Below are 24,584 nucleotides of genomic sequence, written 5' to 3' on the forward strand. Positions count from 1 at the left end.
CTAACACTGGTAAATTTTTAAACAGTGTAAGTATTTAATATTTTTAAATAATATTTTTCTAACTCCTCTAAAATTATTTACTTATAAAAGATTGTAATAACTAACTAACATAATAAAACAAATAAGCATAGTCGTTCGACTAGTCATACAGTTTGATAAGGTGTTGTGAATTTTAGAAACTTGCTCTCTACTTAAAATTACAAAAACAATAATATATAGGGATAGCTGATAGTCATTTAAACCTAGGCAAACTCCAATTTTCCCACCTTTACAATTGTTTAATCATTTTTAAAACTTTTCAATTGGTATAAAAAAAAATGCCTCCCTAGCAATAAACCTGTGTTGCCTATGTCTTGTGCCCTCTCCGAGTACTAAAATGTTCAGTGTTTATGCTAATATTTTAAAACTATTCATTTAACCTAAATCAGCATGTGAAGTTAAATAGACTTTCAAAATAAATATTGAACTCTGAATAAACTGTAGCCTATAAGTTTCAAGTGAGCTGTGAATGCCATTTTCATCACTACTTTATATTAAATAAAATTTACAAAACCAGTTCATCAATCATTAATTTGAGTTAGAGCTACCGATTACACGTGTAAGTATATACACGTGTAGTTCGAATTGACGTGTAGAAGTTCGTGTAATTATAAACACGTGTAGAAGTTTGTGTAGTTAAAAGTACACGTGTACCTGCAACTACACGTATTCTTACAACTGTAAGTTTTAATAAGACCTCTAATTATACATGATACTATTCTTTAATTAATGTTTGTTACTAAGATAAAGTATTATAGCCATTGGGTCAAGTTAGTTGAATCTCGGGTCCTACACGTGTATTAAATACACAAACTTCTACATGTGAATTCGAACTACACAAACTTCTACACGTCAGTTCGAACTACACGAATCGTCGACTCTAATTTTGAATACATTTGTCTTATAAAAAATAACCAGCAAAATGGTCTGCACTGCAACATATTGGAGTGGGGAAGGTTAAAGGTCTATATTGAGTGATGATGCCATTTTAAAACTAACACTTTGATGGGAATGTAATGACAATTATGTATTTTAAAATGTATTCTTAGTATTAGGGTTGAAAAATATTTTTTTTTTTTTTAGTGTTTTTCTCGATTTTGAAGAGGTAGGGATGAACTTTTTAAATTTTTGGCTCAGTAAAGCCTTTTTCTGGTAGAAATGATACTAGAATAAATCGTTTCAGCGGTTAAAAAGACATCATGGCTCCAGACACAAAAAAACACATAATTGTAAAAAACAAGCACCAAATTGAAGCTTAAATGTATTAAAATATGATTACATATTTGAAATTTATAAAAACTTTTCAATACAAAATGCTGCAAATTTACTATATTTTATTATAACTATTTTATGATATTATATTATTTTATTATATGAAATGGATATAATATTGTAAAAGTGTTACTATAACCATATGAATTAAATTTAAGCAAAATCAATAAATTGCAGAAAATTCCATGTCTGGCAATGAATTAAATCGTATTAGTAATTCATTAGTGATCTTGATGTCTTCTCTAGTGCCCAATGTTTTGAACTTTAACTGACGTATAATAGTCGATATGATGATCTTAATCTGCTGCATAGCAAATTTTTGTCCTAAAATTAAATCACCTTGGTTCAATTGAAATTATTGTTTATAACATGAAACAAAACCCTAAAACCAAATGAGATATGAATTAATCAAAACTCACCAATACAATTTCTTTGACCAGCGCTGAATGGCAAGTAACCAAATAAAAATTTTGTTTTGTTTTCCTCATCTAAAAATCGTTTGGGTTTAAATGCTTCGGGATCTGGATACAATTCATCATCACGATGAACTACATATGGCATTATTGATATTATTGTATTTGGAGGAATACTATAATTAGCTAAAAGTAGAATGAATGTCAAGTGTTATAAAATTTAAACGGAAATCTATGATGCATGTTTATAGTTAAATTAATATTTTTTGACTAAAGAAATTATAAAATTTAATAGAATTGACTTATTTCATAGTACTTAAATGTAAAACTTCAGTGAGGCGTCTTGTTATTGTCGGTACACTAGGATAGATTCTGAGCCCTTCTTTTATCACTATTTCCAAGTATGTCATTTTATTCAGGTCCTCCATTGTGACGTCTCTATCCGAGTCACCGAATATACTATGTAATTCATCTCGGACTTCTTCCTAAAAATTTAAAAAACAAAATAATTGCAATCTTGTAAATGTATTTTATGTGTTGTTTTAATACTTGGATGTCTTGGTGAATGCCGAGAAGTAACAATATCGCTGTAACAGCAATTGAACTCGTATCATGACCTTCAAATAGAAAAGTGTCCACTTCTTCTTTTATATCTTCATCGGTCATTTGATCTGGATATTCGTTGGACATTTTTATAAGGAGCTCCAGGAACGATGTGTTCTTAGAAGTCTCTAAAAATTATAAACATAAATAATGTTTGAGATAATTAAAAATTATGAAACTTTGTATTTTTAAGCTGTTTGTTGTCTTACTAGTAGAATTTTCTTTGACTTCTTTCTCATCATCTTTTTTGTTTAATATTATACGTTTTTCTTGAATTATCTACGCACAACATATTTGACTTAATTGTTCTCAATTTAACTTAACATATTTCAAAACATAATATTTATATACCTTCTCTGTATAACTGTGAAGTACTTTAAGGGATTTGTAAAATACTCGTCCGCTTTTGCTTATTTTAAAGATTAAGTCATTCCATAACCAAAACGTAAAAATTCGATCGATCATTGCTTTGCTTGCTCTTGAAACAAATATGCGAACTAAATTTATTTTTCTTGGTATACATGTTATTAATACCTACCTAAAGCATAGGTAGGATCCAGCTTATAAAAACGGGGAAGGGGCGTTCTACATTTTTTTTATGAAGTAGAAGAAGAAAGGATTTACTAATGATCGCTATTAAAAACAATTGATTAACCCAATTAAGTTTCTACAAATAAGTGTCTGATGATTAGTTTTTTCAAATTGTTATTCATATATTAGATATAAGTCGGGCACATTCAATAAAATCCATGATATAAATATATTTTTTTAAAAATTGCATAATAATTAATTTTTTTTTTTTACTTTTTAGTTGCACTGACATAATTTTGAGATTTTCCCTCTTGAGACTGCATATCAACACCCATTATCGTTTCTGTAAAAATAAAACATTTTATTTAGAGTAATATTAATTATTATACTCAATGACAGATTTGTTTTGCCTATTACCACTCAAATGGACTGGTTTTGCCTCTTTAACTCTATTCCATTGGAAATGGAGCTTAGTAACTATTTTTAGGTGAGAAAAGTATTAAAAAAACTACACGGCATTTACACATGTTCATATTGTTTCAATACGAGCATGTATTTTGCTCTGATTCTCCTGCATTTTAACTCTTATTAACTCATTTCTATGTTTGTCTTGCATCTAACATAGCTATATAGACCTTAGACACATATGTCTAGACAATTTAATAAATTATCTTTATGTAGTTGATAAATATTTTTGTTTACAAAATGTTTAACCCTTTTGTTACTGACATCCTCGTACGAGTATTTAACTTTAAAAATCGAATAAAATATTAACAACGTACTATCATTATCAAAAATGTCTTTAAACACAAGTTCTAGTATAGATTAATAATAAAAAAATCGACACAGCTATATTGATAATCAATATCAATCCAATACGTAAAAAAATTGTTGATATTTTTTTCGAAAAAAAAAAATTCCAGGAACGAAAGGATTAAACAAGATGGTCTCAATAAAATATTTATTAAACAAATTTGTAATGTGATAAAAAAATGGAATACTATTTATTAAAATGATTATTGATGTATAGTATACTAGAAGGGAATAAATAATATATTTTAGGAGTGCGTTTTAAATAATTAAAAACTATTGAATTATTAATATTGAATTACTTAAAATATACATACGACATGCTACGTCCAATGAGCACAATACAATGTAATCTTTGATATTAATTGCTTTTTGAGTTTTTGAATCTTGCAGCAATTTTTTGGCCAAAAGACGGGAATGTCTGTTTATTGTAGAATTATATGATTCCAATGTTTTAAAATGAAAAGTATTGGTAAGCATCTTTCGACGGGTTTGCCATTTTGAACCTTTCTTTGTCAAAATACAATGTTATAGTGATAATTAAATGTTATTTAAATAAATAAAATTAATAATTAGGTAATAGTATTTCGCTGTTAGAATCGTAGACGGCTCTGGAACCTGCTGTTAAGCATTACTTCAGGGATGCCTACATCGTTTATTATGAAATCAACTATAGTTAGATAATAGTATACCTGAACTCATTAAAAGCCCATCGTTAAGCCATGGTCTCATCACGTCATATTCTGGTCCTTTAGTATTATGTTGCGAGCTTGATAATATAATCTGAAGGAAAATTGTACACACATTAAATTACACCAATCTATTACTAATATTAATAATTAATACGGAACCACTAGAGTTATAAAAGTTAAAACAATTTCAGAATTCTGAATTAATTAAAAAATATAAATACTTTCATTAATAAATGTAATTTTAAAATATTGAAGAAAAAAAATGTTTTCAAACAGAAAAACTATTTAAAGATCTATTTTAATTAATAGAGGCAATATTTTATTAAGAATGATATGTAAAATCTATATTTAGTGGATCACCGTATAAATAATATACAGGATTATCAGAATATACCAACCACAACTAATAAACAAAGTAATTAGAGAAGAATTTGATCTTGTACTGAAAACTATTCCAACTTGGAAAACTCCCGATATGGATAGGTTATCGATGAGTTATTAAAAGAAAATACCGCTTAAAATGTTTGAATTAATAAAGAATATATTCAGTTCTGGAGAAAAGTCGAGATCCAATACCAAAAAAGTCTAATGTAGTAGAAATTAGAATGTACACAATTTCAAACATTTATGATTAGAGTCTGATACCATGTATGTCAAAAATTATATTCACATAATATAATCAGAGTACAAATTTACGAACAGTTAGTTCACTCACTTTGTTCTTTTTTCGTATATTTTTTTATTGATGTCATATATTAGCGTTATTTACTATTTACTTTGATTAATATGTACTCTATTGCCTTAATAATGTCAATAAATTAGTAAAATGAAAAACAAATACGAGAGTAGTAGTGATTATTGCTTTAATACCTTGATAGTCATGATTTATTTATAACAATTTTACAGAGAAAATTACGTAAGACTTAATAAAAAAATATTTGGTGCATGTTTTATTAGCTAAAATTTCGGATTAATTAATTAATTTAAATTTAAAATATTTTTAACAAGTTATTTGGTATAAGCGTACCTTACCTTTTTTTTCGATTTTTTTTTTTAATCGATAGTACGTTTAATGCTGATGAATTTTTTGCCGGACGAACTTAGTTTCGGAGTTACAGACGTTTTAAGTTCGCGATTACGGCCGGGCGCGCACTATACGATAACACGGTTACAGCGGGGTCGACTACCTGCTCTCGCCCGTCGTGGTCTTTTTTTTTTTTTGCCGTAATACCTTGTAGATATTAATATCATACCATGGTTTACTTAAATTTAAACCTGTGACCTCCTCCTAGACTGTAGCCTGCAAACCTAGGATATTTTTGGTTTAGCGGAGCGAGCGAGTGCCAACATACTCGGTGACCTGCCGTCCTTATTAGCGGTTTTAAGTTAAATCAAGTAGAATATTAATATTTATACTATATTTCTGAACGCGTCGCCTTGCATTACGGGCGATAGCAGGTAGTCGACCCGCTGTAACCGTGTTATTGTATAGTGCGCGACCGGCCGTAATCGCGAACTTAAAACGTCTGTAACTCCCAAACTAAGTTTGTCCGGCAAAAAATTCATTAGCAAAATTTCATCAGCATTAAACGTAATATCTATTTAAAAAAAAAGGGTGCCCGGTAAAGTACATTTGTTCCAAATTTGTAAACATCGTTGTATGTACTCACATATCAATAGAAAAAAAAATCACTTACCTTTAAATCTTTTGGATCTGTTACTATTACATAAGATCGTCCCATTAAGTTCATGTGATAAACTGATCCAAATTTCTTTACACCATTAAGGAAAAATGACATTATTTCTGAATTAACAAATCATGATTTAATACGTTGAACCTAATTAATATTTCATTTATGTCTATAGAATACTTTCATTGTTCGTCATATTGTTCCAAAACTAATGTCAAGGCCGAAAAAGGTCTAGCGACAAAATATTTTGAAATTTTGTCAACAACAAATTTATGGCATAACTTATAACACAAAATATGTATGGAGAAATAGTCATAAGAGTTACTTTTTTAAAAACTATTAGGGCAATTCGTTAATAAAATAGGTAGATATGGTATGTATTGTATTAAAATGTATACATTAAAAATATTTAATTAATTGTACTTAATTTAACTTTTACTGTATAATATATTTATGTACAACTAAATTTTTATCTAAATTATCCAAAAATATATTTTTTAAAAGGATTTAATGATTGAAAACTTTTCTTTATTTACTGCAATCTTTAGTATGACCTATTCTCATACATAATATGTTATTATAAATACAATAATTATTTTACGTTAATAAATTACTTTAAAATGATACATTAAAATTATAAATTATACAAGAACAAAGTATGAAAAGCCAAAAAAAGATTGAATATTTAATAATATGAATCTAATTCAAAAAAAATATTTTAAGTTTAAATATTAAAATTTAAAAAAAAAATGAAACGGTTAAATTTTACCACTTGGATCGAGGAACGCCAATTCGAACGATACTCGTATCCATTCCCAAAATCCTTTTGTCATAGAAGGCAATTTTGACATTAATTCTTGGTGTTCTGAAGGGTAATTATATAAATTATTATATAAAATTATAGCAATATACAATGATAAAGCAGTTAAAGATATCCAAATAACGGTAAACAAATTTAGTTCTAACATTTTTAAAAAATATTATTACAAATATTATAAGAACACTGACACTGAGATGTGTAATTTGTTCGTTAAGTGTTCTAACTATACTGAAGTAGCGAATGTAACTATTGAAAGTTACCACTGAGTGGGAAAAAATATAGTGGGGAATATTATATTTATACATCTATAATGTTAGCGCCAAAACATTGCGTCTTTTTTTTATGATTGAATATATCAAAATAAGGAGGAGGATGATATGTTTGTTGCATTGTTGTATTGCTGCTTGTTCAAACCGATAGTAAAAGAGCAAAGTACAATGTTTTATACAAAGTACAAGTGTTTTATACAAAGTTATGATTTAAGTGGACGCCGCGCCACTAAAATTTTCGATTTATTTAAATTTAGGCAATTTTTGTCAAATTCTTAACTCAAAATAAAACCATATGTTCTTGTGTACAGAGGACGCTACACCACCCATGTATAGGCAATTGTTCGCAAAATCTTAATTTAGGGTCTGAACTATATAGTGTATACTTATTAATACAATAAATACTAATGAGGTTACTTTATTGATTGGCATTTTTTTTTTGTCAGACTATCATAGTTATTTCTATAGAATAAATTACAAATTGTAAATGAAGAGCAGAACTGTTTTGAGATATGATGATTTAGTTTAACTTTATAATTTCTGTATTTAAAGGTTCATTTTTCATAAATAAATAAATGAATAAACTTGAATCGATAGCTACAACTACATCTTGAAGACCCGAGCGATATATATATTCTTTAATATTTTGTACACAAGTTATAACCTCAAGAACCAGATCACTGAATTTACTATTTGTAAATTGAATTCTCTGCATTAGAATCGACAAAGATATACAATGTACCCTTCAGCAACCAACGCACTCGCGTCCTCTGTCAGATAGGATTAAATTTTTAAAAAAATCGGCATACAGCATAGCCCCCCCCCCCGCCGGGCGAATTTGTGGTAACGCAGCTAGTTTTCTATAAACTGCACACACTTTGACGACCAATTCTTACCTTGACTCCACTACGTTGTCTCAATATGGAAGGTAATACTTTATATTTGCGCAGAAAACTAATACATAAATTATTTATGAATACAGCAAAATACTAAAGTCTAGAGTTATTTTTAAATAATCTTTATCAACAGGCAGGTGGTACATAGTTACTAATTAATTTCAATCTTATAAACAGAAAACCATTGGACACTAGTCTTACGTAATAATACATATTAATACTTCGACAATAGATTCGAATACCGAATAATTCGAAGTAATTTGTAATGCGAGAATGTGTGGTAGAATATTTTGAAATAATTCGATGATTGCAATTATTCAAGTATAAAACATAAAAAATTACCAACAAAATTATAATTATAATAACAATTATACTCTACTCGGAATAAGAACAGGCCTCCGCGGCTACCTAAAAACCGGTTTTTCATGTGGTTTTTAGGCCTGTTCTTATTCCGAATAGAGTATAGACAAATAAGAAGTGGCTAGCTTTTAATTTTTATGGATTCCAAGTATAGTAAATGTCTAGGCATTAGACCAGCCTTCAATACTGTTTCGCTTACAGCTAAAATTCCAAAAACTTTTTACGACCATGGTCAAACATTATTTTCGTCGTAGTAGACATGCAGAGTAATTTTTTAAAAAATCCGAGGGGGGTCGCTCCAATTGGCAAAAGTATATGGGTTCAACAAAAACACCATATACTTATTGTGCTGACTACGAATGTGCAAACATGTTGCGTCGCCAGTAATTAGTTAATAAGTTTTATATTTTTGAAGGTTGCGCGTATTACTAGCGATTAATATCTAAACTGATTATCGACCATTCTACTAAAAATGGTAAATATTTAGTAATTTTATAATACTATAAAGTGTAAAATAACAAAAATACTAAAAAATACTAAAATATTAAAAAATCGTTTTCAAAAAAAAAAATTAGAAAATCACAATTTTTTTTTAAGAAAAGTGTCTTGAATCACTAGTGATTATACTTGTAAGCGAGTGTACTGAATCACTCTGTACATTGAAATAAAAGTGGCTAAAAATAAAATGGATGCCCATAAACTGTATAATATTATAATTTTAAATAGGTGTCCCATTATAAATGACTAATATATTTGTTATAAAACAAGTAGGTAGAATCAAATTATACACAAGTAGATTGAAAAAAATCACTTCAGAAAAACATAAATTTTTGTAATGAGTTTTTAAGAAAAACAAACTAACTAGTTTATAACAAAACTAAAATTATTTGCATCATCCGGTTTTACCACCTTTTTTAGTATCAAAAACTAAGAATTATTTAAATAGTGTTTAATTCTGGCATCAACAAGATAAATTATTCAACGTACAAACGATGAACCATAGAGTAAAAACTAAAAATACAGCACAATAGCCAAGGCCCAAGCCAAAATCGTCATTACGTATTTGCATACTAACCACAACTGATGGAAGAAGTCATTGTTATTATTATTTAGTAGTGTTTCTTGATATCATTTATCACACACACATATTTTATATTATTACGTCCTTGGATGATTTCACGTGGTGCCGCTTGATAACGTTGTATAAAATGATAACAAATTGATATTTCAGATTTCGAATTATTCGCTTATGATTATTGATTTTAGTAATTTTGTTATTTATTCTAATCCATTGACATAATGAAAAATCTCAAACTACTTAAATCGCGATCGATTTGTGTCGATCAACTAAAGGGAGCAAATTCTGTGTTGATTATCAACAACGGTGAGCTTTGTTATTCGACGGATCAAGCAGTTTGGCGTATAAATGTAGGCGATCAACCGCACCTAGTCATAGACTTGAAAACAACTGAAACATATAAGGCCCAAGACGTGAAAATAGTATGTTACATATACAACCCACCGTGGGATTCTTTTCTGGTCAGTTGTTCGAATGGAGACGTAATTTTGATACAAGAAAACATTGTAGAAATAGCATACAACTGTGAACAGCCTGCCAATCATTTAATGTGCAGTCCTGATTATGAACGTTTCGTTTTAATATCGGAAAATGGTCAAGTTACAGTCGTAACCGAATGTTTTGATGTCTTAAACAACTTCAATGTGAAAGAAATCTTGTTGACGGAGCAGCAACTGGTAAATGTTGGCTGGGGTAAAAAAGAAACACAGTTTCATGGCTCTGAGGGTAAAAATAAAAGAATTGTCAAGGAAATTGTTGGTGATGGCATAGATGCTGACAATGCAATAAATATTTGTTGGAGACCCGATAGTATGTTTTTTGCTGTTGGATATTTTAATACGACAAATAATTTAAGAACAATTAAAATCTTTAATAGAGATGGCATTCTTCAATACATAAGCGAGCCTCTTCCTGGTATTCATAAATTCTTTTATGATATATTACAAAAAATTGTATTATATAACTGTTTTTATATTACATTTTAGGTATAAAAGCAGTGTTGAGTTGGAAAACTTCTAAAGATCTTATGTCTTTTCCCCAACAAACTGATGAAAAATACCTGATAAGTTTTATGGAGAAAAATGGACTGAAACATGGAGAGTTTGTCATACCTTCTGAACTTGAAGTATGTAAAGATTTACTGATTAAGTTTTTAGCTTCCATGCAAAGCTCAAAAAGTATAAACCATTAATTTTTAACAAATTAACAATTTTGGAAAATTTGATTTGATAATCTTTTGGAATTTTCAAGAATCAATTTTCACATTAATTATAATATTTCAAATGAAAATAAAAAATGTACTTTTTTTTAAATCTCTTCTAAGACTAATGTCTAATTTTTTTTACACCGTAAAATCTAATTTATAAAAAAAAAAAATTATTATTAATTATATTTAGTAAGATTTTTTAACTAAAATAATGTACTTAAATTGTTCAATTCATGCCTACATGCCAAAACCACTAATATGCAATAGGACATTTTTACTGAAAACAATTTTTACACTTTGAATCAAGGTTCCACGTCAGAATTCAAAACTTGGGCTTCACAATTTTTAACTTCTTTTTTAATTTACACAATCTTCTGTAAAATAATATTTTGTATAGCAATTTAACAAACTAGAATACTAAATTTATGAATTGCTTATTTCTATTCCATCCACATAAAATAATGTATTTATATGGCACATGGTGGTCAATCGCATCAAGCCCGAGTTCAAACTATGCAGCAACCATCAATAGAAATCTACTACTACGGTTTTAGACTAAATTAAATACATATATATATAAATCGGTTTTGTTGTAGGCAATGCTCAACTCCTGCAGATCTCTGCCAAATGTTCGGCAGCAAATTATATTGTATTTACTCAGAAAAAAAATTCCATTCATTTTCATTGAAATGTATATAATTCATTATAATATATAATAATTGAAGGAGCCATAGAAAGACAGAAAACTGCCAGAAGACAGTTAAACTTACGTTGAGCTAAAATGGTTAGAAGAAGATCGGGAGAGTTAACAAAACGTTCTAACACTAAAATATAATATAATACATTTATTTAATTTTCAAATTTTTGACATTTTCATGTCTTAGCTCTGGCACATAACCGAAAAAAGCATTATCAAAATTCTCTGTGTTAAGTTACTTTTGGCCAGATAATAAACACTACAATTTTAGCCAGAAACTTGATTGTACATAATTTTTTTATCTCCTTGGCCTTATGCTGTAACTGGAAGCTCCATGTAATTTTTTTTTTTTATTTATAATCCCACAACTAATCTATATTTATTCGGTACTTCAACGAGACATGAAAATGCTTATGTTCTTTCGTGGTTGCAGACTCGGCTGAAAAACTTTTTTTTATAGGGTTCAATCTCATATTGGCACGATCTGCTATTACTAAATACAAACGTTAAATATAATAATTAATAACAATTACCAATATAAATATACAGTTTTTAATGGACTTTTAAAATTGAAATATGAAATACGATAATAAAAGTTTATTTTTCACTGTATTATAACTTTTTCTATTACATAAATAGGTCAATCAGATATTGTGGAACCATGATTCTTCAATAATGTGTCTTCATTGTGAATACTCAGGAAAAATAGATTGCCTATTAATGCTAACTTGCACAAACTATCAATGGCAAATTAAAAAATGGATGACGTTTAAACACAAAATAATTGCTGCAAAATGGTTGCCCACTAATAACTTACAATTAATTACCGTAAATGGAGTTACAACGATGTTACATTGGATAGAAACATTAAGTACATCGAGTTCTGGAACGCTAGATTGGGTAGCTGTTATTGATCACTGTATGTATAAATTACATTTAACTACATATTTTTATTAGTTATTAAGTATACAATTTTATTTATTTTTTAGGTTCAATTTTGCTAACTCCGTTTAAAGAAGTCATTATACCACCTCCTATGTATCATTTAAAACTGACTTTAGATAAACCTATTGATTCTGTATTGTTTTTGCCACATAACTTGAGGTAAGTACTTGCATTTTATTTGTACTCGCTTAAATTTTATATTCATAATGTTTATAAGTTAATACATTAACAAGTCAACACTGCATATAGAGGCCATTCCAAAAGTAAAATGTTTTATTAGCCATATAAAAAAGTCTATTGTATGTTTTTGTTTTTTGCTATGTAAAATAGTAATCTGCGATTGTTACATCAAAAACTAGTAAGTTTCACTTACCACAAAATAAAAACAAAATGATTTTTCATTTCTCCTACAGAAAGTAGTCTGTTTTTTTTTTTTTTTAAATGAATTGTATTAGTTTTCGTTGTAACGAATACCAATCTCGATGACGGCAATGAAAAATAAACTATACATTTTATATAAACATTTTAAAAAAAAGTTGCTTAAAATATTTATATATAATTATACATTATAGTTTCAAAAATATCAAAAAAATATATAATTCTAAAACTCTATAAATGTTATTTATAAACATACAATCATTTTTTGAATGTTGTTTCTAAAATATTTTATTTGCAATTAACATTTCAACTGCAACATTTTAACGTTTTAAAAACATTCTTTTGTTACATTGTTACCTTTTTTTGAAAATTTAAAAAATCTTAATGAGAAAATTCAAAATTGGTTTGTACCTTCGTGTTTTAGTTATTTGGATGACATTTCACTCTTTCCGTTCCTTATCAGTGATTCGTATTTTAAAATTGTAAATGGACAATTGTACCTAAAATAAAATGTTTGTCGTAGGTCGTATTGTTGTTATTCGAAATTTCAAATTAGGTGCCCTCTCAAGTTAATATGATATTATTGGGAAACTTAATTCCGAAATGTTTAATGTATTATAACGTCAGTCGTAGCTGCTAAAAGGGAGGGAAATTATATTTTGTGCCCGCAAGGCACAATAATTCAAATATCAATTACTGCCGCGTTATCTATGCTTATTTCGAAATATAGACATAACCTATAAAATAAGTTGTATCCTCTTTGACGTTCGTTACACACGTTACGAATTTGATAATGGTGTAGAACATAAGTATTGTGCCTTGAAAATGAATATTATAAACAAACGGTCATCAGCCATCGCGTTAGTAAACGTGCTGTGCTCGTTTCTTATGGAAGTTTAAAGATATAATTTATTGTCAGCTAAAAAGACAAATAAAATGTACGATTTGGGAGAAGATGATTACGAAGAGGAAGAAGAGAACGAAGAGATTTCCAGTGAGCTTTGGCAAGAAGCTTGCTGGATAGTAATAAATTCTTATTTCGACGAAAAAGGATTGGTAAGACAACAATTGGATTCGTTCGACGAGTTTATTCAGATGTCTGTGCAACGAATAGTAGAAGATTCTCCGCAAATCGAATTACAAGCAGAGTCTCAGCACACACATGGTGAAATTGATACTCCTACGAAGTATCAAATTAAATTTGAACAGATTTATCTGTCCAAACCGACCCATTGGGAGAAAGACGGTTCCCCATCCCCCATGATGCCAAATGAAGCCAGACTCCGTAACTTAACATATTCCGCTCCACTTTATGTAGATATTACAAAAACTGTACTTAAAGACGGCGAAGAACTGGTAGTTACTCAACACTCCAAGTCTTTTATCGGAAAAATCCCCATTATGCTGAGATCGACTTACTGTTTATTGTTCGGTTTGAATGATCGTGATTTAACAGAGTTAAACGAATGTCCTCTCGATCCTGGCGGTTATTTCATTATCAACGGTTCTGAAAAAGTGCTTATAGCTCAAGAAAAAATGGCTACAAATACTGTTTATGTATTCAGCATGAAAGACGGTAAATATGCATTTAAGGCAGAAATCCGATCGTGTCTCGAACATTCATCCCGTCCTACTTCTACCCTTTGGGTGAATATGATGGCCCGTGGTGGCCAAAGTATAAAAAAATCTGCAATCGGTCAACGTATTATTGCCATTTTGCCATATATTAAACAAGAAATACCCATTATGATAGTGTTCCGAGCATTGGGTTTCGTTGCTGATCGAGACATTTTAGAGCACATAATATATGACTTTGATGATCCGGAAATGATGGAAATGGTTAAGCCATCACTAGATGAAGCTTTTGTCATTCAAGAACAAAATGTCGCTCTAAATTTTATTGGTTCTCGTGGGGCAAGACCTGGGGTGACCAAAGAAAAACGTATAAAATATGCTCGAGAAATTCTTCAAAAAGAAATGTTGCCTCATGTCGGTGTTTCAGATTTTTGTGAAACCAAAAAAGCATATTTCTTGGGATACATGGTGCATCGTTTGCTGTTGGCTTCACTTGGGCGGCGTGAATTGGACGACAGAGATCATTATGGTAATAAGCGTTTGGATTTGGCTGGACCGTTATTGGCTTTCTTGTTTAGAGGTCTATTTAAAAATTTAATGAAAGAAGTGCGTATGTATGCTCAAAAATTTATTGATCGGGGAAAAGATTTCAATTTAGATTTGGCTATTAAAACTAAACTTATAACTGATGGTTTAAGATATTCTTTAGCTACTGGAAACTGGGGAGATCAAAAGAAAGCCCATCAAGCGAGAGCTGGTGTGTCTCAAGTATTGAACAGACTTACATTTGCTTCGACGCTGTCTCATTTAAGACGTGTTAATTCTCCGATTGGGAGAGATGGTAAACTAGCTAAACCTCGACAGCTGCATAACACCTTGTGGGGAATGTTATGTCCTGCTGAAACGCCAGAAGGAGCTGCTGTTGGCTTGGTAAAAAATTTGGCACTAATGGCCTACATATCTGTCGGATCTCAACCTTCACCAATCTTAGAGTTTTTGGAAGAGTGGAGCATGGAAAACTTGGAAGAAATTGCTCCGTCTGCTATTGTTGACGCGACCAAAATCTTTGTCAATGGATGTTGGGTTGGTATTCATCGTGATCCTGAACAACTTATGGGTACGCTCAGAAAACTTCGACGCCAAATGGATATTATCGTTAGTGAAGTCAGTATTATTCGTGATATACGCGACCGTGAAATTAGAATCTATACAGATGCTGGTCGAATATGTCGTCCGTTGCTAATTGTTGAAAATGGAAAATTATTATTGAAGAAACGTCATATTGATAGCTTAAAAGAGCGTGACTACAATAATTACGGATGGCAAGTTCTCGTATCTAACGGTGTGGTTGAGTATATTGATACTTTAGAAGAAGAAACCACGATGATTGCGATGTCACCCGATGATTTGAGACAAGAAAAGGAATTTGCTTACTGTACGACTTATACACATTGTGAAATTCATCCTGCCATGATATTAGGAGTGTGTGCATCGATTATACCGTTTCCCGATCATAATCAAAGTCCAAGAAATACTTATCAAAGTGCTATGGGCAAACAAGCAATGGGAGTGTATATAACAAATTACCACGTTAGAATGGACACGTTGGCTCACGTTCTTTATTACCCTCATAAACCGCTTGTAACTACAAGATCTATGGAATATCTACGGTTTAGAGAACTCCCAGCCGGTATCAACTCGATTGTTGCCATTTTATGTTATACTGGCTACAATCAAGAAGACAGTGTTATATTAAACGCTTCGGCTGTGGAAAGAGGCTTTTTTAGATCTGTGTTTTACCGTTCCTATAAAGATTCTGAATCTAAACGCATCGGTGATCAAGAAGAAGTGTTTGAAAAACCAAATCGTGCAACTTGTCAAGGCATGAGGAATGCTATTTACGATAAATTGGACGATGACGGTATAATATCACCAGGCTTAAGAGTGTCGGGAGATGATGTAATTATTGGCAAAACAATGACGCTTCCAGATAATGAAGATGAACTTGAAGGTACCACCAAGAAGTTTTCAAAAAGAGATGCGAGTACGTTTTTAAGAAATAGTGAAACCGGTCTTATTGATCAAGTTTTATTGACTTTAAATTCCGAAGGTTATAAATTTTGCAAGATTCGTGTACGATCTGAGAGAATCCCTCAGATCGGCGATAAATTTGCCTCTAGGCATGGTCAAAAAGGTACTTGTGGAATACAGTACAGACAAGAAGACATGCCATTTACTAGTGAAGGTGTGTCTCCCGACATTATAATTAATCCTCATGCTATACCCTCGAGAATGACAATCGGCCATTTAATTGAGTGCTTACAAGGAAAAGTATCGGCAAATAAAGGAGAAATCGGTGATGCTACACCGTTTAACGATGCTGTCAATGTGCAGAAAATTTCTACTTTACTCCAAGAGTATGGTTATCATCTAAGAGGTAATGAAGTTATGTACAATGGATTTACTGGAAGAAAAATCAATGCCCAAATATTTTTGGGACCTACTTATTACCAACGTCTTAAACATATGGTGGACGACAAAATACATTCAAGAGCTCGGGGACCGGTCCAGATTTTAGTGCGACAGCCTATGGAAGGAAGAGCTAGGTAAGATAATATTTTTTATAAATAGTCCAACAATGTCTATTATTATTATTATTACAGAGACGGCGGTCTACGATTTGGAGAGATGGAACGAGATTGTCAAATCGCCCACGGTGCAGCTCAATTTTTACGTGAACGTCTATTTGAAGTTTCTGATCCTTACCGCATACATATTTGCAATTTCTGTGGTTTAATTGCCATCGCTAATTTGAGAAACAATACTTTCGAATGCAAAGGATGCAAAAATAAAACACAAATTTCACAAGTGCGATTACCGTATGCAGCAAAATTACTATTCCAAGAACTTATGTCCATGAATATTGCACCTAGACTTATGGTGACAAACTAAAATGTTAATAAATATTTAGGGTAAAAACATTATATAATATTATATTTTTTTAGCTTTGATGCGTATTTAATTTTGTAACTATTAAATGATTTATGCATTGTATATTGTTTTATATGTATTAAAAAATATTTTAGTTTTTAACTAAATTGTTTTTAAAATGTTAAATATAAGTCTCTAATGTACATTAATTTGTTTTATTTTGTGTATGGCTAGTGTAAGAAATCACAAAAGTACACTCTTACCACTTATTTGATACTTAACTTATTAGGTTTGGGACATGATAGTTCTAAGAAAGTAACCGCCTTATAAAGATGTTTTAAAAAATTACCTCTATGTTGTCTTGGTAGCTTGATATACAGTTTTTATACATATCATACATTTTACAAAGACACTTTACCTCTACACTACATTTCTTTTATACTATTAATTCTTTTAAAATATATTGATATTTGGAATATTATATATTTTCATACAAATATCTTAGCTATCCATGCCGATTTCGTTAATATGTTTGACAACAAGCATTTTTCACATAAGCCACTTAAAATTATATAATTATTTAGTGCTAGGATAACTTTGTGCTCGGTAAATAAAATAGTTATTCAATTTATTATAATGTTAATAATTTTATAAGCAAAAAATTTTAAAACTTTTTATATAAATATATAATAATTTTTTGACCATAAATTTAATGTCTCAAAAATATTGTTTAGTATTATTAAAATATAAAAAATATATATTTAAATTAGTAAAAAATATTAACATATTGTAACTAATGTAATTCAGTTTTTAGGCATAAATTATGTATTTTTAGATAAAAAAATTATAACTTATTTTTCCAACCTGGATCAAATATCACCATTTTAAAGAAGAAATATAAAACTTAATAAATTTAAAAAATAATAGTTATAGTTCTTTGAAACTAAAAAATGTTTTGATATATTTTTGTTAGTTTATTTATAATTCCAGACGGTGTTTAACGTTGCAACAATAAAGAGCTGTGCACAAAAGGAAAAAGTGACAAATAACAATAATACGATTTTCTTCATTATTTGATTTACTGCTTAATAATAAAAGCATTCTTAATTTTTTGTCGTTATTAAATTTGTTTTTGTTGCACTTTTTTTCCATTTGTTGATTAAATGCGTTATAACAATTAAAATATTTATTTTCAGTTTTGTTTTTTCGCTGTCTACAAAGTATATAACCAAGAGATCGAGTTATGCTCGGTTAAAACATGATTAAATATAATAAAAAAAATAAAACATAAGAAATTAAAAAAATAAATAACTTTATGACTTAATGAATTTTCCGAAGTCGAGACCCAGTTATCTCACTCAAAATAGTATATTCACCACATTTTGTCAAAATCATTAGAGCCATTTTTGAATATAAAAAATATACAAATGTTTAATTAGTAGCTTTAAATAATGAAAAAAAACAATACTTAATTTATTTCAAAAATTGTTTTAATATTCACTTCAGCTTTACTAATTATTTTATTTTATGCTTAAAATCCTGGAGTTAGTTTAATAGATTAATACAATAAAAATATTTAATTTTAGTGTACAACAAATAAAACAAAAATCTTTTATTAAAATATGTGGTAATTTATTTGTTGACCTTTAATGTATACTAAACATTAATTAATTTATAAAATAAAACATTTTATTTGTTTTCAGAAAAAACGGCAATAATATTTGTGTTGTCTGCAATGATAGAAGTATTCATTTTTATGAATATAAAAAAGAGTTCATGAAAAAAAGTAAGAATTTTTAATAATTATTAAACAGTGAACAAACAAAGTACTCCATATTTTAAAAGTTATACTTTACATTTTAAAAATAAATGTATTAAATTATGACTAATAATAGCTGTCTTAAATCGTTGTGTAATTACAAAACACTATTGTATTCAATATAACTATTTGTTGTTATAATTAAAAAAAAATTAAAATTAATCAATTCATTTAAAAAGAGAAAATTTAAAAATATATAAAGGGCTGCGGGGAAAAAAGATCAATGTCAATTTTTTTTGAAAATGAGATTTTGGTATCAAATTATTTGTATTGACGTATTGTATCTTTTATGCGTTCAAACCATGGAAAAAAACAGATTGGTTGAGAGTAATGACCGTCGAAAGTTTAGGCATACAGGCAAAATGTATTACGTTTTGAAATTAAAAACATGATTTTCTCAGAATGAAAAAAAATTGACATTGATCTTTTTTCCCTGCAGCCCTTCATATGTTGATATATTATTTGTTTGTACAAAAATGTTCAGTTAATTATTTTTAGTATTTAGTTCTTGTTAACGTCGCTCAATTATTTTCATAACAATAAAATAAAAATTAATTCTTGCTTCTATTTATAATAATTTTATTTAGAAAACAAAAATTATTTTTAATATACTCGAAAAAAAAATATAATGTTTTATTTAATTAATTTGAAGCTTTATAACTAATATAAAATTTGATTAACACCAATTACTAATCATTTATTGTTTCAAATTAATTTATTTTTATTTAGTTTCGGTCAATAATATCACAGACACAGTTGGGCTGATTGATCATTGGTTTTGGTATGATGAAAATACGCTGCTTTTTAGTCTGTCTGAACTTAGTGATATTCATCACATATGTATATTGGTGTTCGATGCTGATAATAAAAATATGTAATTCTTTTTTTTTATAACATTAAGTTAAGTAACAAAATAAATAGCTGCTTTTTTATCGATTTTTTATTAGAACAAAACATACTGTATGCCAGCCGGTTATCGGTGTTACTAATCATACACGCGGGGCTCTTGTACAGCTGTCTGACGGAGATGTGTTATTGTGGAATGCCATGACAAACAAAATTGAACCTTATGCTAGTTTGCCTGAAGAATGCACTTGTATTCGTGTGATGGAAGACAAAATCTACGCTCTTGGTGTTTCCAAAAGACTGTTTGAAAACGACAAAGTGATTTTGAACAATATTGAGTCGTTTTGTTTGCGTTATCCGTTTGTCTTGGCTGTCACTTTAAATCAAAGACTTATCGCTTACAACATTAATCCATCCAAGGTAAAATGTTTAAATCGGTGGTGACTGGTAAAGTCATAATTGTATATGCTGTGTGTGTGTACTCATAAAAAGTGAATGATAAAACTATTGTGTATCGTTTAACAATACACAACTTAACTTAACTTAAAAATGTTTTATTTTTTTTAAGTTCATATTTTATCTGACTGTCATACTCTGTAAATAATCAACGTTTGTTTTAGTTATAACATATAGTATACACTTAGGCTTGAAAACATTTTAAATCCATGGTTTTAAACATAATTTTTTTATTTAATTTTGCTATTTAATAACCTGTGTAATATATAAACTTAATTACAGGACGATAACGACGAATATCAACGACGAGTAGAAACAGGATCGACAATAATAATTGTTACGGGCAATTCAGTCATTCTACAACTTCCTAGAGGAAATTTAGAAACAATTAGGCCGAGACCATTAACGATTTTGTCGGCTATTAATTTTATTGTCGAGCGAAAATATTTAATGGCATTTGAATTGTTACGCAAAGAACGTATCAACTTAAACGTGCTATGTGATCTTGATCCTGCAAAATTTATTAAGGACCTGAGTGAATTTATTAACCAAGTAAAAGATTCGTCTTGGATCAGTTTGTTTATTACCGAGTTGGAAAATAAAAATTACTTAAACACTGTATACGCTTCTCAATTCCAAGAAAACAAAGTGAAAGAATTAGATAATAAGGTGCATATGGTGTGTTCTCGTTTGATAGATATACTGAACGAAAAGGACAAAGAAAAATATGCATTTCCATTACTTGGGTGTTATGTAAAACTTAAAAAGTTCGATTTGGCGCTAAATCTAGCCTCGTTGAACAATGTCTACTTAAAACATTTATTATTTTTAGTAGACGTAGATAAATTATACAAAGCATCGCTCGCTGAGTATAATTTGGAAATGGCCATGCAAATTATTAGTGAGTAAATTTCATTAATATAAATGATTTGTTTAAATATTTATATATTTTTTTAATTTTATTAAAGATAATTCTCAACTTGATCCAAAAGAATATGTACCGTTTTTAAGAGAATTAGAAAAAATGAATAACCATTTCATGAGATTTACAATCGAAGATAAGTTAGGTAATAAAATTAAAGCCTTGAATAACTTAGTGCAGTGCGAAGACAACTACAAACAATGCTTGGCGTATATTATTGATAATAATTTATATACACATGCGTTGACTCTCTATAACCAAAATCAAGACGAGTAAGATTTTCTTAAATGTATTATTTAATTTTTATAATACTAAGTAGAATAGTTTGAGCGTGTTGACAAAATAAGAAGAAAATAGTATAGTAAAATGGGAAAGATTAGTGTAGACTGTAGACTATGTATAATTATTATTTGATCATTTATTCATTAATAAATTAACTATTTATTTAAAATTAGACTTTTAGTTAACTTGCATTTATGATTTATAAATGATACTTTAAACTTTTTTCTCCCTTTACTTTATGTAAAACAATAATTTAACCCAAATTTGGAGTCATCTAGTCAAATATTTAAGGTAAATGTAGAACATTTTCATAAAAAAGTTTTTTAAGCATTTATTATTTATAATTAAATTACAGTCATAAATAATTTTAATTATTTATAATAAATAATTTATCTTTTACATACAATTAAAATTTGTTAAACTTTTAACTGCTAACTTAAATAAATATTGACAATGATGACTACAAATATTAACTTGTGGTTTAGACTATATAAGAAATTACAGGTGGAAGTAGACCACTTAAAAATAGGAATCTGTTAATAAATAGAAATGCATAGAGCTTTATATAGGAAGAGAGGATTCGGCTAGCCGAACCCATTTGTGTGGGGTACTTAATATTTTTGAGTAGTTAATTGTTTTTATGTTTATCAGATACAAATTAATTGCAACACACTATGGTGATTTACTCTACTCCAAAATGGATTACAAACAAGCGGCTTTAGTCTATAGCTACAGTACAGAACGAAAAAAAGCGATTTCATCTTACTTAAAAGCCGGATTTTGGAAAGAAGCATTAGAATTATGTTATAAATTAAACTACGAGTAAGAAGTTAAAAAATAATACGTCTTATAATTTTAGTACCATTATAATAATGATGATCTTGGGGTTTTTTAGTGATACGGGTAAAAGTGAAGTAAAAAAAACAATAATTTCAATGCTGTCGTCCACGCAGCGTTACCGAGAGGCTGCAGATTTTGCGGAACTTGAATTGAAAGATACCAAATTAGCTGTGGATTATTGTATTAAAGCTCAAGATTATGTGCACGCTCTGTACTTGGCACAATCCAGATTAATACTTGATACAAATCTAGGTATTGTATATACTAACTGAACCTTTTTTTTTTTTTTTTAAATGCGCTTTTAGCGTTTATCTCAGCTTATTTGACAATTACAAAAAACGTACGAGTGATAGCTATATAAAAATTTTACTTAAATTTGTTATTTTCTGAGTTTTTGTTTGTGAATTAGCGTTAATAGAAAATAAAATTGATTAATATTATTTTTAGAAAACCAAATTAAATCGGCATGTGTTACGACTGCACTGAATTTAATTAATGATATAATATTACAACATGAAAATTTCAACACACATATCAAGCGTTTAGTGGAAGTTCGTAAAGAAAAATCCATTGAACCATCAGACTACGGTAATATATTTTCAAACAACCAATTTTTAACAGTTTTAACTAAAAATATTTTGTTGTAGATAATTTAAATGACACAAATTCAGAGATAAGTAGTGTATCTTCGTATCGCACATCTAGGTAATTTTTTTTTATTATTTATATTAATTATAAAAAAAATGTATTGTGGTTTAATTTAATGTTTTGTAATGTAGCACACGAACTAGCTGTAGAAGTGCGAAGAAACAACAACGTAAAATGTGGAATTTAAAGATAGGTAATTTTAGGGAAGAACCAACTCTAGTCTTGACGTTAAAACAAATAATTGAAAAAACTGAAAAATATAAAGGTAATATTTTATTGCACTGAGAAATGTGTTTTATTTTAACTATTAATTGAATTGTAGTATTTTAATTTTAATTTTTTCCATTTTTAGATGAAGTTAAAAATGTTTGCTTTCTGCTGTTAAAATTAAATGAATATAGTATTAGTCACTCGCTTCAAATAACTTTAGATTCATTTTTGACTTGTGTACTTGACAAGAAGTCTATAATATGGCCAATATTTGTAAGTAAATTATTTGTATACTTTTTTATGTAGATTTAACCTCCAAGAACTAAAGTATGCGGTGTAAACACCACCGACAAGATTTTTTTAAAACACGACCGCTTGGAGTTTAATCTCAGTTTTAACTGCCAATTCAAATAAAATAACTTTTTACATTTTCAATACCAGACTTTTCAAACAAACATTTTGTTTAACCCAACTATACTTTAAAAAACTAAAACTATAAATAAGTACTTGAAACCTAATTGAACTATAAAAAAAACATTATAATTGAATTATCTTACAGCTCTTATTTTAATTTTAATACTAATAATAATAATAGCCACGACTATTTGTTGTTATACTTTGATAATAATTTTTTAACAAAAATTTGTACAGAGTATTTTTTTTTTTTTTTAGAATGAAACTGAACAAGTTTATGAAGGTAAAAGTACAAGATTTATCACCATATCTTTAAGTCTTAATCTACTAAATAATAACTTTTGTTTTTAGATGCAATACTTCTATGTCCTTTGAAAATAGTAGCCGACAAAAATTGGAAATTATCAGTATTAGAATAATATATGTCATTAATACACAAATCAGTTATTTAAAACAATTTTATATAAAATTTAATATTGAGTGTTATTATATAAGTTTATTGTTTTTAACCCTAGCTCTTAGCGGAATACTGACAAGTAACAATACAATTTGAAAGATAAATATACCTCAGGGCTCAGATTAGATAAATTTTCATCTATTCTGTGGCTATTTTATATTATCACGTGTTATCATTTGTTGGAAGAATACTCCCATCAGCCATCAGCTGCAGCTCGTCCGCTAACTGTTGCCTACCTTAATATCATCACAGATATGTATAATAAACTAGATTGCTAACTAGCGATAACAATTGAAGCCGACGGTCCGCCATGCTGGTGGGATTTATGTGTGTTATCAATGCATATAATATATATATTATTATATCAATAATATATATATATATATATATATGTGATTGTTATAAACATATATTATTCTCGCGTGATGAGGTTCTAATTCCCACCAGGATGGCGGAAAGTGGCTGCTTCGATCTTCTCTATTG

At 28.9% G+C, this 24,584-nt stretch overlaps 3 protein-coding genes across 3 annotated transcripts; 2 read left to right on the forward strand and 1 right to left on the reverse strand.

The window, feature by feature from the left end:
* Positions 1-1,369: 1,369 nt before the first annotated feature.
* On the reverse strand, positions 1,370-7,096 carry LOC126839043 (cytochrome P450 4V2-like). Its single transcript, XM_050573977.1, has 11 exons — positions 6,821-7,096; positions 6,058-6,164; positions 4,361-4,451; positions 3,986-4,174; positions 3,132-3,201; positions 2,679-2,805; positions 2,537-2,606; positions 2,274-2,455; positions 2,041-2,209; positions 1,731-1,910; positions 1,370-1,635 (listed from the first exon to the last, which is right to left on the reverse strand). Exons 1-11 carry the CDS (start codon positions 7,017-7,019, stop codon positions 1,475-1,477), a joined length of 1,545 nt encoding a protein of 514 aa, XP_050429934.1. The 5' UTR covers positions 7,020-7,096; the 3' UTR covers positions 1,370-1,474.
* Positions 7,097-9,409: 2,313 nt separating this feature from the next.
* On the forward strand, positions 9,410-24,263 carry LOC126839041 (elongator complex protein 1). The gene is made up of 17 exons (XM_050573975.1): positions 9,410-10,389; positions 10,461-10,600; positions 12,018-12,297; positions 12,368-12,482; positions 18,911-18,993; positions 19,756-19,900; positions 19,974-20,292; positions 20,611-21,229; positions 21,297-21,522; positions 22,184-22,354; positions 22,428-22,624; positions 22,820-22,960; positions 23,020-23,077; positions 23,152-23,285; positions 23,373-23,503; positions 23,903-23,927; positions 23,996-24,263. The coding sequence occupies exons 1-17, from the start codon at positions 9,696-9,698 to the stop codon at positions 24,061-24,063; spliced, it is 3,546 nt and encodes a 1,181-aa protein (XP_050429932.1). The 5' UTR covers positions 9,410-9,695; the 3' UTR covers positions 24,064-24,263.
* Positions 13,504-17,416, forward strand: LOC126839042 (DNA-directed RNA polymerase II subunit RPB2). Its single transcript, XM_050573976.1, has 2 exons — positions 13,504-16,882; positions 16,940-17,416. The coding sequence occupies exons 1-2, from the start codon at positions 13,638-13,640 to the stop codon at positions 17,226-17,228; spliced, it is 3,534 nt and encodes a 1,177-aa protein (XP_050429933.1). The 5' UTR covers positions 13,504-13,637; the 3' UTR covers positions 17,229-17,416.
* Positions 24,264-24,584: the final 321 nt, after the last annotated feature.

The sequence above is a fragment of the Adelges cooleyi genome, unplaced genomic scaffold (assembly GCF_023614345.1).
Source record: "Adelges cooleyi isolate 19-005CV unplaced genomic scaffold, UGA_ACOO_1.1 ACOO_flye_CR_arks_rails_tigmint_CR_PRNA_30, whole genome shotgun sequence".
NCBI classification, from domain to species: Eukaryota; Metazoa; Arthropoda; class Insecta; order Hemiptera; family Adelgidae; genus Adelges; species Adelges cooleyi.